Here is a 17548-nt window from a genome sequence, read left to right as displayed (position 1 = left end):
CACTCTGGGACCTCTCCATTAATACATGTCCACAGGATCCTGTTTGTGTATTACGGCCTGTGTGTGTGTAGCATGTTCAGTAGACAGACAGTAAAAATTAATTTCCCCTCGAGGGATAAATAAAGTATAAATTATTATTATTATGATGATGGCCTTATTCTTTTTATAACTATTACAACTAGAGGGTGCCTATGCACACATTCCTTAATATAGATTAGCTCTGCATATATGAAGCGTATCTCTTTCATCGACGTAAACTGAGCTGACAATAATCAGAACTCCATCTTTCACTGACATAGAGGAGAAACATTAGTACATCCATCTTAAAGCAAGGCGTCTATGTTTACATCAGCTACGATCCTCTATATTTAATCAATGAGTTGTTTACATGGGTTGGGTGGAGTTAGGAAAAGGCAGAAGACATTCAAAAAGAAAGTCACAGACCCGTAGGTGAGTTTTCTGTTTTATTGATATATACTACTTTAGAGCCTACATTATAAGCAAGGTATTCCCTTTGAATAATTTCAAAAAGCACTGCAGTCTTAAAAATTACAAAAATTTTAACATACAAAATATACAGGAAATGACAACACAAGGCTCGGTAAACATCAGCTAAACCTGTATTTCCCTTTTATTTTACAAAACATATATATAGATGTGTGAATATATATATATATATATATATGTGTGTGGGTGTGTTTGAACATCTATAGATATCAAAATATCAATACATATTCAACACCCATACATGTCCCCAACCTTTTAGGAATGACATCCATTTCAAAGTATCAAAAATAGAGCAGAAGAGTCTCTGTTGCTTTATTGTTATGTAAAGGGGGAACGTCTTGTTCGGTCTTTGGTTGTGACAGAAGAGGACGGCAGCCAGAGTTTCATGGTGATGCTGGTTTTGTTGTTTCTCTCGATGACTCGAGTCTTTCAGGCTGCAGAACCAGCTTTATATGAACAAAAGTCAACTCCCTTCCCCCATCCCCGTGCCTCCCCTCCAAACAAGCTAAAGTAATAAAGGTAACTGACTTGCATCTTTGTCATGGAAAAATAAATCAACCCAGAAAAGCATACAGACACACTGAAAAACTGTTTTTCAAACAAGAGTTAAGGCATCCTAATAGTTTACAAAGTGACATGATTCTCTCACTATCTGAATGTTTTATTTCTTTCTTCTCTGTGAAGTTCAGAAACAACATAAAAGGTTCTAATCTCTTTTTTAATGTTGTATCTCACATTTACTGCTGTTATAGCTTGCATAGCCTAAATACATGTGTGTGCTTCTGTTGTTGAAAATAACACTCTTATAATTCCTGTCTTCTGTACAGCATATTTGGTTCAAACACCATCCGTACTCACACACTCCTGAACTCATGAAGATGCTTGCAGTGTGTCCTTGACAAGGCAGATTGGCTGATGAACAACTCCAGGATGCTAACAGAACCAATCAACAAGTCTACAGTCTACTTCTAGAGGCATCAAGGTCTTTTTTTCTTTTTTCTCATTTTAAAAGGCATTAGGCAGAATTTTAATGCATAGTAGAATCTTTTTCACCTGGACACTGACTTCAAAGTCATTTGCAATGCTCCTCACACACAGGAGGAGCGTCATTGTCGAGCTTAAGGCAACAAAAAAAATAAGCAGATGCAAATGTTCACACCAGAACCTGCATCAGTCTGTTCACATCCACACAATCTGACGAGAAACCTACCGGAAAACACTCTTTGCATGTGTGTCAGATCAGGGATCAAATGAAAACATTGTCATGAAGAGACACTCAGGGAGAAGTGTCTGACAGTGTTCAATAAAGACAGGGGGGAATACGTAAATAAAACCTGTAATACTTTTAACTTTTGTTACATTTTCTTTTTAATATCCGCTGCTGATGATGCTATCACAGGTGTGGTGCCAGCAGAGACACAAGGCACACGAAGGGGCCCCTGGACAATTTGGGATGTTATGCATAAGAGAAGAAACGTCAGGAGTGACACATATCTTATCGTCGCATATCTTTGAATGAAAATGTTTAAGAGGGCTTACTCAGTCATGAACCCCCACTCACCCCCACCCCCCTCCAGGAGTCATGAAAAAATCAGATCAACACTGATCAAGTCGGAGGTCTGTAAAAAAAACAAACAGCTGTGCAAAAAAAACAACACAACAATACAAAAAAGCTTTTGCTATCATTCAAAGCTGCTAAGTATTAATAAGGCATTTGTTCAGCTTGAAGAAGAAAAACATAGTAGGGCTAAGGGGGGGGTATCATTTACAGATAACTACATGGCTGCAGGGTTGCTGAAAGTTGTGGAATGTTGCAGGTTGCAAATCCATGTCCAGCACCAGAGGAGCTTGTCCTCCCTGCTGAAGCCCTGCACCCTGCTCCTAAATGCTTTTGTAATTTAAAAGGGGGGGGGGGGGGGGCGCAAGGAGTGGACAGTGTCGTCTTTAATAAAGCAGACTGATGGATACTTTTTTTTTTTTTTTTTTTTTTTTTTAAACTTTGAGTTGGGGCATCTATTTTTACGGCCAATATTTCTTCCCATCATCTCGCATCATGCCACTTCAGCTGATGCTCACTCAGGGGAAAACAATAACGTTTTCAAGCATCCTGGGAGACAAAAATATCGCCTGAGAAACACTCTACGCAACATTTTACAATCCCATCCCTTCCTTTGAAAGCGCTGGGCACTTCCGAGTCTTTCGTCTTCTGCCTTATAATATCCTCATTCATAAACGTCAATGCTGGTGAGAGGGTGGACGACAACACACACTGCAGTATCGTCTCCACTACAGTAAGTCAAAGCTAGCGCTCCAGATCCACAGAGCTGATTGTTCAGGAAGACAGTGGTGCTTTGAAAGGTCAGACACACAGCTATTGTAGAAGGACAGATCTCTATGGTTTCGTTATTCTGCAAATATTCTAACACAAATAAGGCTGCAGCTCATCTTTCTTTTCAATCTGAGTTGAGTTCTGTTTCTATATTTCAGAAAACATTTATGTTGCAGTTTTAAAGAAATCAGAGGAGAGGGGTGAGATTGTCAGGCTGGTGGTGCAGCAGGTCCATGAGGATTTAGCAGAAGTGTATTCTGTCCCTGACCACAGCAACCCCCCCCCCCCCCCGCTCATCTTGTCCAACTTCACACAGGACCATAACCTGAACATGGACCTGGAACAGGGTTTTGGTCATGGTTAGAGCTGCAAGGGGGAGGTGGTTTGATTCCCTGGAGGACTGCACCAGGGCCGAGGTGTTGGCTGAGCTATGACTGGCTGTGTGCTGATGGAGAAACATGGGTGCTGGGGGACTGGGACATGTCTCTGCCGATGATTTCATTCACTGTGAAAAGAGAACAAACAGGAAAAACACACATTATTACTAACTCACTTTATAAATGTAGCTATATTAGCCTAATAGCAGCACATATTGCAGTAATTTGTCAGGAAGTTAGCTATGAGCTTACTGTTAATGAGTGCAGAGTGTATGCTTTCTATAATATGTTAAACTACTATTATTACTCTTTTCATCTGTTGTGTCACACAAAGAACATTATTGAATGCTGCAACCATCATTCAGAGAAGTACAAGTTTAAATAAATAATTCCTGACATTTATGGGATAATAATGGAGGGAGAAAAAGAGAAATAGAGACTCAGATTGCTTGAAAAGCTGGAAAGAAGTGGGAAGATTTCAATTAATTTAGAGTCAAAAAGTAACATCTGACTAGATATAAATCCACAGTTACTAGATTATTACTATTAGGATTTAAAAATAGAAGTTACGTATTTAAGTATAAGCAACCATCTGATGTCACTGTGATGGTTTAGTTTCCCCCGTTAGTCCTGAAGTGAAACAGAAGTACATGTATCTGACCAGCAGGGTGCAGTGTTTTCCCACTTTGAGTTCCTCACAACACCGAAAGCTCAAACTCAACCTGAGGAGAGCTCAAAGTGGAAAAACTTAAAAAACTGGCAAACCCCAAAGTTCACAGAGTCACAGCTCTGACTCGAGAAATAATCACTCCTGACAAACGAATGAGAGAAACGATTCCATTCACAGTTGTGACCTTTGTGAGAGTCCAACAACTGTTAGAAGTTGCCACAGCAGACTGACTGAGCTATAAACAGTCCTGTACGGGACAGGCCAGTCCATTACTTCATTACAGCTTTAATGGTGCTTCAGTACATTTCCTCGGGGCTGTTCACGGGGTTTGTGAGCATGGCGGAAAGGCCGTGTTGAACCAAAGCATGGTTAAAAACGTGTTGTTGAACTGAGAGTGGCACTCAGGCGCAGCGAGGTTAATTACTCCTCCGACTCAGTCAGAGCCGCCATTTAAATATACAACAGATAAGTCATTCTCTGCTGCTGTTTTTCAACCAGTGTGGGTGATTGTTTTGCATCTGCTGCAATCGGTATTCAAACTGGGACCACATGAGACACAGCAGGGAGCTAGTAAAAGTGCAGCCAGGAAGTAAATCAACTTTGAGTACTTTGACGTGGGGAGCAGGACACGAGGACAGAGAGACAGACGGTTTTTTTTATTGTTTGGGAAGTCATTGAAAATGCAAAGTTTCCTACTGACAATATGTGTGTATTTCCCCAAATGTTTTGGAGTTGACGTTACGGGTCAGAGAAACATTTCAGGCCGGGCAAACTGGTTTGGGAGGGTTCAGCAGAGACCTCTAACCCAGTTGGATACTGAGAGGTTTACAAGCAGACCTGTCTATACATGACAGTCCAAAATACAGCTCCTCTTTGTTTCCCCTGAACTATAAAAATACGCTTTCCCCCTTTGCTGTAATAAAGAAATGTATTACTGTAACTTAGACCATGAAAAATGAGTAGGGGGTGACTCAGTGAATGATGAGCAGCCGAGTGTGTTTCATGAGAAAAAAAAAAACGTATTGAAATTGGATGACACACAGATTGTAATAAAGGCGTTAAGAAGCAAAACTTTTTTGAACATTTTTTGAACATTTTTATATTCGTAGGGTAACAGCATCATTTATCTCACACTTATCATCCTAGTCTGTACGCTTTCTGGTGTATTGTTCAAAAATCTTCATTTCTTTCACAATCTTAGTCACAGGACTGTCAGTTCACTGAATTCAGCTGTGCTGCACCTTCTGTTGTTTTATTTGTGTTTTCTGCTGCTTGCTTTTGTGTCTGGCCACCATCACTCACATCATCCTGTTAGCGTGGGAGGCTCTTCCTTTCCCATGTCATCTATGTTCACACACACACACACACACACACACATCTCACTCACACACACACACACACACACAACATCGCACTCAGCCCCACCACGAAGTGATGATGTTACACTGTGACTATCAGAGTAAACATTTATCTATGATAGACTTTTCTATAAGGCAATGTACAAAACGTATTCTTAACTTTGTCCCACAACTCATTGTAAAATAAAACTATGATTGATGTCTACACACCCTTTTAAAGGCTGTGACCTTTAAAAGGAGACGTGGTAAAACTGAGCTGAGAAGAACAGCGTCTTACGGCTTTAAAGGACAACAGAGAAGCTCTATCACAACAAAGAAAAAACAAGTGAATGGGCTTCTTTGTCCACGTCACACATTCAGTGAAATGTAGAGATTTCTGAGATACTTTGTCGGTCACACTTAATACTTGAATCCAGAAGAATCCACCTAAAATGAGGTGGACTATGAATGAATGAACTATAATGATATGGATTAGGGTCTAAATTAAAGACTTATGATTAGGTTATTTAGTGGTTCAGTCAAAGGCCGATGTTTACAGGCTTGCTCAGTCTCCTGCACAGCTGAGGGCTGCTGTGGTTAACTGTAGCTCTCATGATTGATGGGAGGGAATGTGCTCTATCACCACAGGAATATGAGCAACCAGCAAGTGAGACATCAAGTGGGCGTTTGCAGAAAATACCACTTTCCGCTGTACTGATTAGATTATTGCAGAGGCAAACATTAAGCTGTAAACTCAGATAAACATGAGAGGAGAAAGTATAGAAGAAAATGCTTGATCAAAAAATCAAAAAATATATGTTTATCTCAGTTTGACTCTTTTGGCTCTCATTACAAACTGGAGGATGAGGAAACATATCTGTCACAATCACTAACAAGTGGCACTACAGTCAATATTACGGCTGCACTTATTGATCATTTCTTGACTTGTTTTGGGCCGTTTGGAACAAGACTGAACTGATTTTGTGAGTAAATTCTAATCCCAGTCCGTAAACAGGCAATAGAGAATAACAAACTGCATTTATTCTTTGTAGTTTCCCCTTTTATTGGATGTCAATATGTGAAGAAAAATCAAATGAAAATAATATTCAGGATTTGCAACCGTTTTTCCTGAAGGTAAAGCGTTTAAAACCTTAGAGAAAGCTTTTTTTAATAAACAGAGGGTTAATTTCCCATATCGATGAGCAATCGTCTCTGCTTCGTATGCAGTCATTCATTTAAGGCTTGGGCTCCACACATCAATAAACCAGAAGTGAAAGGCAGCTTTGACTGAGGAGTTTCATATGTTGATAGTGTTTTCTCAGATTTACTCATATCGCTGAACACAGTGCAACGTCAAAGCCGGTGATTCAGCGTTGCCCGTTATAGTAAGTGTGGGTCTGAATTGCTCAGCCGGAGGGAGATCCTCTGCAGATGACTGGGAGGGGGGCTCCCGAATCAAAATATACATCTGCTACTACTACTACTACTGCTTTAAGGTAGTCAAGTAATCAGATGGAGCTGTCCCCTGTGGTTTAGATGGGAAATAAAATAATTCTTAATTCCTCCTTACACTCCTTACAACCTGGTGTCAGATACTTGTTTCTAATAACGCTGCTTTCTTCATCGTAGATATCCCCACTAATCCTCCTTAGGACCAAGCTTCTTTGAGCCGAGGAGAGACAGAGGACATTCAGGGAAACAAAGAGACTTAGTAAAGTTGTCAAGTTGACAAGTAAGCCACTGAGTTTAAAATTAAAGAGAAGAAAATGAAGATATAACAAAAATCTCTTCTCTAAATATACTTGTACCCCCTTTAAAAATATTACTTAGTAGAAACAAACATATCCTCAAATCTACATCTGCTGAATATAACGATGTCCGGGACATATCCCCAAAATCTATCAGGAGACCACTGGGATTGGGTAAACTCACGTCTCTGTTTCCAAAGTTCATGTCAAAGGAGGAGAATTAAAACAGATTTCCATAATGCAAAACAGAAGTGGAACAGGCAGACGGACAGTCAGTACAATAAACATATCTACTGTCGAGATGGAAAATGGGGGATTGTCATAAAGCTGTGACACACAGAAAAAGGTTCCCTGACCCAGGCTTAAAAAGCATTACTCTGGCAGAGCAGTTTAAGCAAATAACTGGAAGATTGACTGACTGATTTTTGAGTCCAGCAAATGAAGACAACATGCCACAGTGGAAAACATTTGTGGAGAGGGAACAGAAGGAGACTTGGTTTGCCTTCAAGAGGGAATATCAAAGCACACAGTTTCCACTCGCAGGGCCCTGCAATGACACACACACACGTCTTCACGGAGCCTCAGGTACGAGACCAAATGTGAAGTAAAAATCCACTGAGCGATCACACACATTGGAAATAGATGATCATTAGATGGAATTTGTTTTGAAACCTTCCAGATCTTTCTCTGGCTCACTGTTTAAACTCTGCTGCTGCTGCTCTGTGATCGTGCTCTGCTTAATTTTAATTTCACTTTTGTCGTCACTGAGTGGGCGAGGGCACAGGGTACTCCGTAGAAAAATCTAAAGGTCAGTTTCTCAAAGTCACGCATATCTGTTAACTGTCTGTGGGTTTCCCATTTGATCTGACGGTAAGTGATTCACAAGACTTCTCTGCCTTTGCTGTGGAGACACACATCAGCAGGTGACCAAAAATACCGGGCTTTAAGAAGGAAATCACTCGAGCCCAAATGGCCGCATGGGGAGATCAGCAAAGCCAAATACAATGGTTAATAGGTTTAACGGGCAGACTAATCAGCAGAGAGCACGATGAGTCTCTGGTGTGGGCCTTTTCTTGCAGTGTAATGTGTTATGCATCGGGAGCCACAAGTTCATCTAAAATGATAGATGTTTTTCTAACCTGGGCAGAGTCTTGTTTAAAGGATCCAATTCGATTAAGACAAAAAACAGCCGGTGCAATTCATTATTATTTAAAAATTTAAAATTTAAATAATTTCCTTCAGTCAAAGGTTATGCCTTTCAAATATTTAATCGTATTTCTGAAGGTGAAATTAAACTTATATCTATATTTAGATTTATTTCAGGGCTTTTGCCTTTATTTTTTATTTAAACAGGACAGTGGAAAGAGTAGGAAGTTGGAAGAGAGAGTGAGGAATGTTGTGCCAGAAAGGGACCGCAAGTCAGACTTGAACCCGGGCTGCTCGGTCGTCAGTGCCTGAGGGGAATTGTGTGTGATATTTTTGTACACTATTGATAATGTGCATTTAAAAAAAAATTCAAGAGAGAGAGAATTCAAAAAAGAGTGTATCTCCCACATGTCATCAGTGTCAAACAGGTTACTGGTAAACGTGACTCACCAGAAGTTCAGAGAAAAACAAACTGTAAGGACTAGTTTACGCAAACTTGCATTCACACTGCAGCTGTAGAGGGAGTGGAATCTACCTCAGCACACTCTGTATGCCATGAGAAATGTGGTCAGTACAGTAGTTTTCATTTTCCAGGCAAAGAGTGGCATTCTATGTTATACTGACAAGAACAAATGAGCACTGACACTCAGGAGAGCAGCCAACAACACACACACAAATTAAAAATAAAGGCACAATCCCATTTAAAACCAAATCTGTTCATGTTCGTAATTGCATAATTATATTCATAATTTGTTAAATACATATTCAGAAACACAAACCAAGGGTTGATAAGTTGTGCTGATCCCTGCTTAAGGATTTCCAGGCTTCTTCTTCTTCTGTCTAAAGGAAAATGCAGCACTGGCTCTGTCTCCATACCAAGCTCCAGCGTCTTCCAAGACTTCTGCATTAAACTCTCTAAGACCTTAATTGTATGGAAAGATGACACACAAAGTCCATTTCCACTTGTTTCAGGGGGAAAAGACCAGCAAATGTTTGCCATTGTTTTTAATGAGCTGCAGCAGCGCTGGATGGAAACGTTTTTTCCTTCCATTGCTACTTTTTTCATGCCGTTCAATCAAGAGTTCTGTTATTTCTCTGTTATGGTAAGTTGATGGCACCATGCAACCTCTGGCCACAATGGTCACACACACACACACACACACACACACACACACACACACACACACACACACACACACACACACACACACACACACACACACACACACACACACACACACACACACACACACACACACACACACACACACACACACACACACACACACACACACACACACACACACACACACACACACACACACTTCATGTTACAGAAAATGTAATGAACCACAGCAGTGTTTTTATTTCTTCCTGTCTGTTTACACTTGTGAATAATAAAACTATTTGAAGAACATGTTTGTCTGATTCAATGAATGAATCGTAGAGTTTCATAAAAACAGCATTCAATGCTTTCACTGTAAATGACTTTGCATTTACTGTTGTTGAATGGTGGTTGATGGTCTGTGTGATGATGTACTGGATGACTTGATAAATAAGGCAGGTGGACTTTTACAAAATAACAGTATCCAGGTTCATATTATATATTTTTTAAGCCTTCCAAAACAAAAATTAGACTCAAAATAATGTCAGTGTGTAGCCAGAAAACCAAAAGATCATATTCTAATCTTATTCTGTTTGGGATTAAACTGGAGAAAGTATTTTTGGCCACCTGTCAAATGAAACTCCAATATTTACTAGTGTTTTTCCACATGGTGTGGTCAGCTAGAGCAAAATATCCAAGTCTTTTTTTGATTTCTAGATATTAGCCTTTCCAATCACTTGTTGTGCTGTTGGCTGAGAACAGCTGCCCATGAGCTGAAGGGCCCTTTAAACGGAGAACACTTGGATCCTGCTGTTGTTTCTCAGTGGGATTGGCAGTACTGACCAGGGTTTTTTGTATTACAAAGAACTACTGTTCAAGCAATAGACCGACACACTCTCTTGCCCAGAGTCACATGAGAAGAGCAATACCACTCTCATATCTGTCATCAAATATAAGGCAAAGAGTCAAGCCCCTCTTGAGCTTACTAATTTAAGTTACATCTCTCTTGTTTCTAGTGCTGTAATGTCATACAAGCTAACTAGCTCAAACAAGTTTGGGATTTACAGTACTTAGCTGCTTGTCTTTTCTTGTGTGAGAGAAATTGCCAGGCAACCAAAGGACATTTCATGCCATGACTGTCTGTTTCCCTCCGAAAAAGTAGCCATGCACATAACTAAAGTCTTGCTAATTTTAACTTTTTATTCAGATGCATTGTCAGGCAAATGCATTGTTACATGTGTGCATGTCTCTGACTTATAATAATGTTGAAAATCTAATAATAAATTGGACAACATTTTTGAATTATAATTAATATGTGATTCACTATTATGCTCCAAAATACCTGCAAGCACAACTTTTATATCAACAGCTCTTTAATATTTTCTCTGTATATTAGAGATACTATATATTAGACTACTGTATATAGTCTGTGCTCGTGCAAAGTTTGGGTTAAAACATTGTTGACAGATGTTTTACTGCTCAGACACTGACTCTTTCATTCGATTACATTTTCAGGATAATGTGTCGCTAACTGTGTTGTGTCATTTCTGTGTCTGTGTCTCTCTTAGTGGTGTAGGCAGCAGGGCTCAGCCTTTTATTAACCCTCAAAGACGTGCAAGCAATTTGAGGCAGCCGTGAATGTGGGCAGGTCCAACAAAAAGACCGGCTTTTGTTGTGACCACAAACTAGGCACCATATGGACACCATCGTTACTGTTGACCAACACACATGAACAAACACAAAAGTGTTATCTCTTCCCATGTGTGCTCTGTCAACAGAGAGATTATCACAGGCTGATCAATTTGTTAAATGCACAGTTCAGCAGCACAAAGATTCAGTCACCATGACAGCTGTAATCCTCATCAGAGGAGGGCCCACTTCATTCAACTCCTGTATATACGAGTAACAAATCAAACTCAAGTTTACAAGGCTTTGGCAACCCTAGCTAACAGTAACACTGGTGTAAGTAGAAATACAGTACAACTATTCTAAATCCATCAGTCATCTGTACCTGTCTTTGTGTGTGTCCAGGTAGAGAAATCACATGGTCTCCATGCTGAATGTGGAAAACAGCTAAAGACTTGTCTTAGAATTTCACAATGGTGGCACCCTACTTTGTGCTTTTCTTTTCATCACTGACATCAAAGCCGTAGAAATGCTTTAAAAACTTTGTGCGTTGCTTATCCAGGTCCTTGTCTTTTTTAGCATCTTTTCATGTAACACCTCATAAAAATAAAAACCTTAAGAACATAAAGCTTTGATGTTTTTCTATTGTTTCAAAGAAGCCATTTTCAAACTAACATAACTCTTAATATATATATTTTAAATGTCAGACGATCTTAAATCTACAGCCCACAAAGCACAACACTATCCAGTATTCCTTTACTAGATCTGAGATGCCAAGTACATTTCAGATTGAATGTCTCGGCTGAGTGACCCTGCAGTGGGCTTGGATCCTGACCTTGTCTGTCCATCTGTCTGTCAGTCTGTCTTCTCACCTCCTGTGTCTCCTGCCTAGCATACACACAAACCCCAAGTGCACTTACACCTCCACAACATCAAACAGATACACACGAACACAATATCTCATCTAACACACAAACACATACACATCTCGAGCATGCTCTGGTGTGCGTCACAAGGGCCATCTGTTTGCTAACCGGAGCAGTTTTCTACACAATCGCATTCATATTCCCTCTCATGCCGCTGACACAAATCTGCAACAATAATGACTTAATCTCGGCTTTTGAAGGAGGAAGACAAATTATGAAGGGACATTTTCAAAAAACACAAAATGTTTTACTAACGACTTGTTTGTTTGTTTATCTGGGAAGTTTAAATGTGAGAGATTAACAGAAAACGACGGAGAAGGGGGGGGGGAATCATCAAGTCAAAAGGATGCAACCTCATTCATGTTTATTGTGACTTTAACCTAACAGTGTGCAGTCTTGTTTCCCCCTATTCTCACTACATTGATCATGTAGACAACCACATGGGTCAAATGTATTTTAATGAATAATTCTGGATTATATGAAAGCTTTTTTCAAAGAGCAAACACGTTCACATTTATGTATATGCTTTTGAGTGTTTTTGCATTACATGTGCATTCTGTCTTTATGTACAACATCTACACACATTTATGCGTTTATTTTGCGTTTGTGCCTCATCTCTGCCTGTCAAACTTAATTGAAAATGGACTACTTCAGAGAGTGTGCCGCGACCTTCTAAAACTCAGAGATGTAGTTTGAAGTCTCATGTTGCTACTCCAAACCATGGCCTACAGAGCTGGGCTGGCACAGAAAGCTATTTTTAGCCACAGGCTCAAAGGGAAAGCTTACATTCACGGCTGAACTGTGTCACTCACAAACTTTTCTCACTCTTTTCTCACACAAGAGTTCGAGTGTGGCCAGCTAGTTTTTAGAGGCTGTGTGTGTGTGTGTCTCAGTAACATTGTGAGTATACAGATTTCACGAGTGCAAAGATGTAACCACACACTTGCCTGAAAAGAGGAGAGAAAGGAAAGCTAATACATCAAGGCTGTTGTACACAGATAACAATCGTTTTATTGCTTGTCAGCATGTGTGTACGCATAAGTATTATGAACTGATGTACCTCTGTGGTTGCTGGTCTTTCACATATCACTTATTGACAATGGCCCTGTGTTAATTAGGCTGACCCTTGCTAGCATACAATATCACACCTCCCTGACACAGCCTCACCGGGCTACTTATTAACCCTAAACCTTAAGGATCCTCATTTGAATATGGTGCTGGAGTTAACAAAACCAAGCAATCCAGATAAGGACGTTGATGATTTAGAACAGTTTGGACACACTCATTATAGATAAGGAAGTAGTGTTTATGAATGAGAGAGAAAAAAGCTGCTATATGCATGTGCTGACTTCGCTAGTCAATTGTTAAGTCAACAAGTCTCATGAGCATGCAAATTAGGGCTGTTAACACACACCCGCTCTCATACGCACAAATACACACAGGATGTAATTACTGCAGCAGCACATAACTGCAGTTTTTGTTTTCCAGCTATAGCCTTTAGTAGAGGCTCAAAATGATGCAATCCCCTCCCTAGTTCCAAGAGGCCAAAAAATACAGGTTGTAATTAATCTCCAAACTGCTGCTGGATTTAAATAAGCTGAGTGTTTGCAATTAGGCTCTATAATACGATACTACAGTTATCAGTCCTACTATGTCTATGTAACACAATACTAAAGCCACAGGACCCCTCAGAAATCATCCTGCTCACACTACAGCATGCTCTGAAACGTTATCACCATTATCAGGCATCAAGGTTTCAGGCAGCCCCATGAAAATATAAGCAGTGCTTCAGCTGTTTTACTTCATCAGCTGCATCAGAACCTCATCACAGATGGCTGTGCTACACAAATATCTCGTGTGAAAAGACAGACTGAGAAAGAAAATGTGATAATGAGAGAAGATTGGACAGACAGAAAGCTGGAAAATGAGAGTCAGAGCAAAAACAAGACACACATGGTTAAACAGACAGACATAGTCCTTTTTTACCTCTTGAGTCTGGCTTTAAACAGAATTTCATTTTATCACATGTAGTTGTATTTATTTATAAATATATTTAATATATACATATTTTTAAATTATATATATATATATTTTTACATATTTTATATCAATCAATCGATCATCTTGTTTCTATTTGATTCAAAACAAAAAGACATTTTACAAAAGTGTAGTCTTATTCTGTTTTATTGATTTACATCTAATCTTAGTTTTTCTATTTTATTTTCCAGTTTAGCTTTTAGTGTTTTATTAACTTATTTACTTAACAATATTTTATTCCATAGATTTGCTTTCAGCATTTTTTTTTATACATTGAATTGTCTTTTAGTGTTACATATTGTATTTTGTTTTATTAGCTTATCTATTTCCTTTATGTTATTATTCCTCAGTCTGTCTGTACCTGTTTTTATCTAGTTCTTTTCCCTATGTGCATGGATTGTGGTGCTCGGTTAGGGCTGGGGGGGTGTCTAGGGGTGGGAGGAGGTCATATTGTTACTTTTTGATTTGATTTTTGTAAAGCACTTTGTTCTACATTATTGTATGAAAAGTGCTTTATAAATAAAGGGTGATTGTTTGAGTCAAAGTAGGGAGGATGGGTGTCCAATAGTAGTCTTGGTCTTTGGGCCAGCTTCTCTTTTATGTTCTTCAAACAGTTTTAAAGTGCTTACAACCAAATGTGTCTATTTCTGATGCCACTGGCTTTTCTGGATGAATAGCTCAGTGAGTTTCATGTGAAGCTATTTTTTCATAATCCTGTGCCTTTCTTTGTGACATATCAAGATCTGATTTTGTGGACACCAGATCAATAAAGTATATGAATAGCTTACCATCATCCAGCGTGATGTCCTGCAGGCCAATTGAGCGGAAGGTGGGCTCCTTCTCCTCGGGCTCTTGTTTGATGTTCAGCCTCTCCCCGTCTGATGGGAAGGGCACCTGTGGGCTAAGAGGGTGAACCAGTGACCCTGCTGCAGCCGGTGACAGGCTGGCCATGACCGGGCTTGTAGCCTGGGGTGAAAGCTGTCCTGAATGGTGCTGTTGGGGGGGACCCAGAGGACTGCCTCCTGAGGTGGGGGAGGATGAGGTGGGAGACTGGTAGGGCAGTGAGTGCAGCTGAGGGGAGGAAGGCCCAGAGTGATGCGAGGGAATCATTTGTGGCGGTGGTGGGGCACTGGACGTTGTGGGACAGGATGCTGACCTTTGACCAACGGGATGGTATCCCATGGCCCTTTGCAGTTGAGAGGAGTGCTGCCCCATGAGTGGATGGCCACCTGAAGAGGGCACCTGGGTAGGGTTCGGGTGATAGCCTCCGAGTGTGTGGAGGTGAGGGGATGAAGGAGTGAGCAGGGGTTGTTGGCTCTGGGGAGACCCAGCTATGGGGTTGGTGGAAGAGGAGGGTGTTGATGGTGAAGAACAAGGAGAGGAAGGGTACACCATCCCCATGCCCATTTGGTGGGGTGCTGCACTGGGGCTGTGCTGAAAGGGCATCCGTTCATAACCCTGAGGAGGCAGGCTGGACTGGCCGTTGAAGGGCAGGCTGTGACCGTGACTGTGGCTGTGCTGCATAGGCTGGTAGGAGGTCCGCGGAGGAGCAGAGCTCGGGTGGAACGTCATGTGGCAGTCTGCGGGAGGGTGGTGCAAACTGCGCCCCTGGAGGTGAGGCAGGTGCTGGAAAGACGGGGAGCCCAGAGAGGGGCAGGGGGCCTGTAGGGGTAGCAGGCCAGGTCCGGAGCCTGTGGCCAGACTGCGAGGGGAGCTTGACAGAAGGTTTTCCGATGGGTGGCCCTGCTCAGGAGAAGGCAGCTGGGTGCGCACCAAACTGGCAGCATGTGCCAGGGGCATGGATATAGGGGGTACTGCAGGAAGGTCCAGCTCATCTCTATTCTCCTGTTTCACCATGACTACAGAGAGAGAGGAACAAAAAGAGAGGGAGGAAGAGACATATGATGAAAGAGGAAAGACAGACAGGATGAAAGAGAGAAAACACATTGTCAGTGAGGTCTATCAATCAAATGCTGCTTAGAGTAAGACCAGACACGTTACCTTTAAAATTGTCAAGTCACTGCTATTTTTTGCTTAAGTCACAGTAGAGTAGTAACATCAAGACACTTTAACAATTTAAGTAGTTGTTCAACATAATTTGTTGTATTTTTAACCCCACAGATGAACTCTCTCAGTGTTCGGATTTTATGTTGAAATATGTTTCAACCGTTCTAGCTGCAAAACTAGGTCAGAAGAATCTCAAGCAGTAAACATAGTCTCTGTAATGTATGGATTGTGAAATGGGGGCTCCTTCCAGATGAAAAACGCCACAGACTGATAGACATTTTGATAGTAAATGAGGCCATCCGCTTTTACTGTGACAGCTCACAGTGCTGCTTTGCCAACCAGTAACCTATTTCCCAATCTGGTGGCTTGTGACAGTGAGTTTTATTTTTATCCAGCTCTGAATCAGAGGGAGAGCATATGTTGTCATTTCGGGTGCCATCATGTGAAATGCTGTGTGGGAAGAGGAGCTGAATGCCCCCCAGCCCAGATCAGACAGCAGAACAAAAGAGTTCAATGATCGTGCCCTCCACTCACCCCTCTCTGCCTCTGGGATTGAGAGGCAAGGGGCATGAAAAGGCCAAACGGGGTTTACTTTGGCTTAAAATAGAGCCAAAAAGATATGAAGGTAAGGGGAAGGGTAAAGGACAGTATATTTAAGATGGAGTAGAAACAGGTTCAGCTTGTTTTCATATTTTACCCAACCTTAATGCGGCTTCAAATCGAGCCAGAGTAATTTTCTCAGGAAAGTTTCAATAAAAACATACTTTTATCCAGAGACTTCTTTCCCTTAATTAGGCCAAGCCTTCTGCAACCCAGCCCACAATAAACCATCTTTATTTTTTGCCACAATAAAGAAAGCAGCCATCGTCTGTGGTGACACTGGCGCTGTCAAAAACCCAGCTTCCCTGAAAGAGCAGCGTTACTCTACTCTGCTTTCATTGGCCGCCCTGATGTGTGAACGGTGAAAACAGGAACTGTCTGTGTGGAGTGGGCGAGCTTGCAAACAATAAGGGTGGGTGGGTGGATGGGCAATGCTGCTTTATGCGTACACACACGCACAAATAACACACTGTTGTGGTAAAACTCAGGGTTTAGATATGCTGCACCAAATGCTCACATGTCAATATATTTTGCAAGCAGGGCTTTCAGTCTGACTGACTTCAAGAGGGAAATAAACAATAACAATATCAAATAGCAAGGAAGGAATTTGACTTTCATAAAGACATTAAGAAAACTTTGAGATCAAAATAGTATGAACAGTCAGTATCCTTAATGCTTGGATAATTATATTAAACCACAAATTAAGTCTACTAATTGTATATAAAAGTTTCCTGGACCACAAAAGATCTGCATCAGAAAATCTCACGCATTAGAGACAAAAAGGTTGTCAAGGGAGTTTTAGTTAGGCTTAGAAAACTAACAGTTGGCAGGTGTTAAGGTTAATGTCAGTGGAAGACCCCCCTCCATACCACAGTGAGGCTTTCTTTGGAGAGAGAAAAAGAGAAAAGGGGTCAGTGAAGCCCCATTGGAGGAGTGTGCAACACAAAGATCATGTAGCAACTGTCACTGATGCCGGTCTCACTTCTTCAAAGTAAACCCTGAGAGACTCTTTTTGTGTTAATGATAGTAACCATAGCTACCAGAACATTTCATATGATCTGAAATATTGAAGCGAGTTTGTTTTCTAAGCTACTAGTTGAAATGTTTAGGAATAAATGAATGAGCTGACGGTC

At 40.9% G+C, this 17548-nt stretch overlaps 1 protein-coding gene across 3 annotated transcripts in view; it reads right to left on the bottom strand.

The window, feature by feature from the left end:
* Positions 1-451: 451 nt before the first annotated feature.
* Positions 452-17548, bottom strand: part of nfatc3a (nuclear factor of activated T cells 3a) — a 54510-nt gene continuing 37413 nt past the window's right edge. For all 3 annotated transcript variants that reach the window (XM_020638689.3, XM_065953084.1, XM_065953085.1), the window contains exons 9-10: positions 14597-15667; positions 452-3341 (exon numbers count right to left, since the gene is read on the bottom strand). In XM_020638689.3, coding sequence (XP_020494345.1) covers positions 3265-3341; positions 14597-15667 — 1148 coding nt within the window. In that variant the 3' untranslated portion in view covers positions 452-3264. The remainder of the gene's footprint in view (positions 3342-14596; positions 15668-17548) is intronic.

Source organism: Labrus bergylta, chromosome 3 (genome assembly GCF_963930695.1).
Source record: "Labrus bergylta chromosome 3, fLabBer1.1, whole genome shotgun sequence".
NCBI classification, from domain to species: Eukaryota; Metazoa; Chordata; class Actinopteri; order Labriformes; family Labridae; genus Labrus; species Labrus bergylta.
This window is presented reverse-complemented; position numbering and strand designations above follow the sequence as displayed.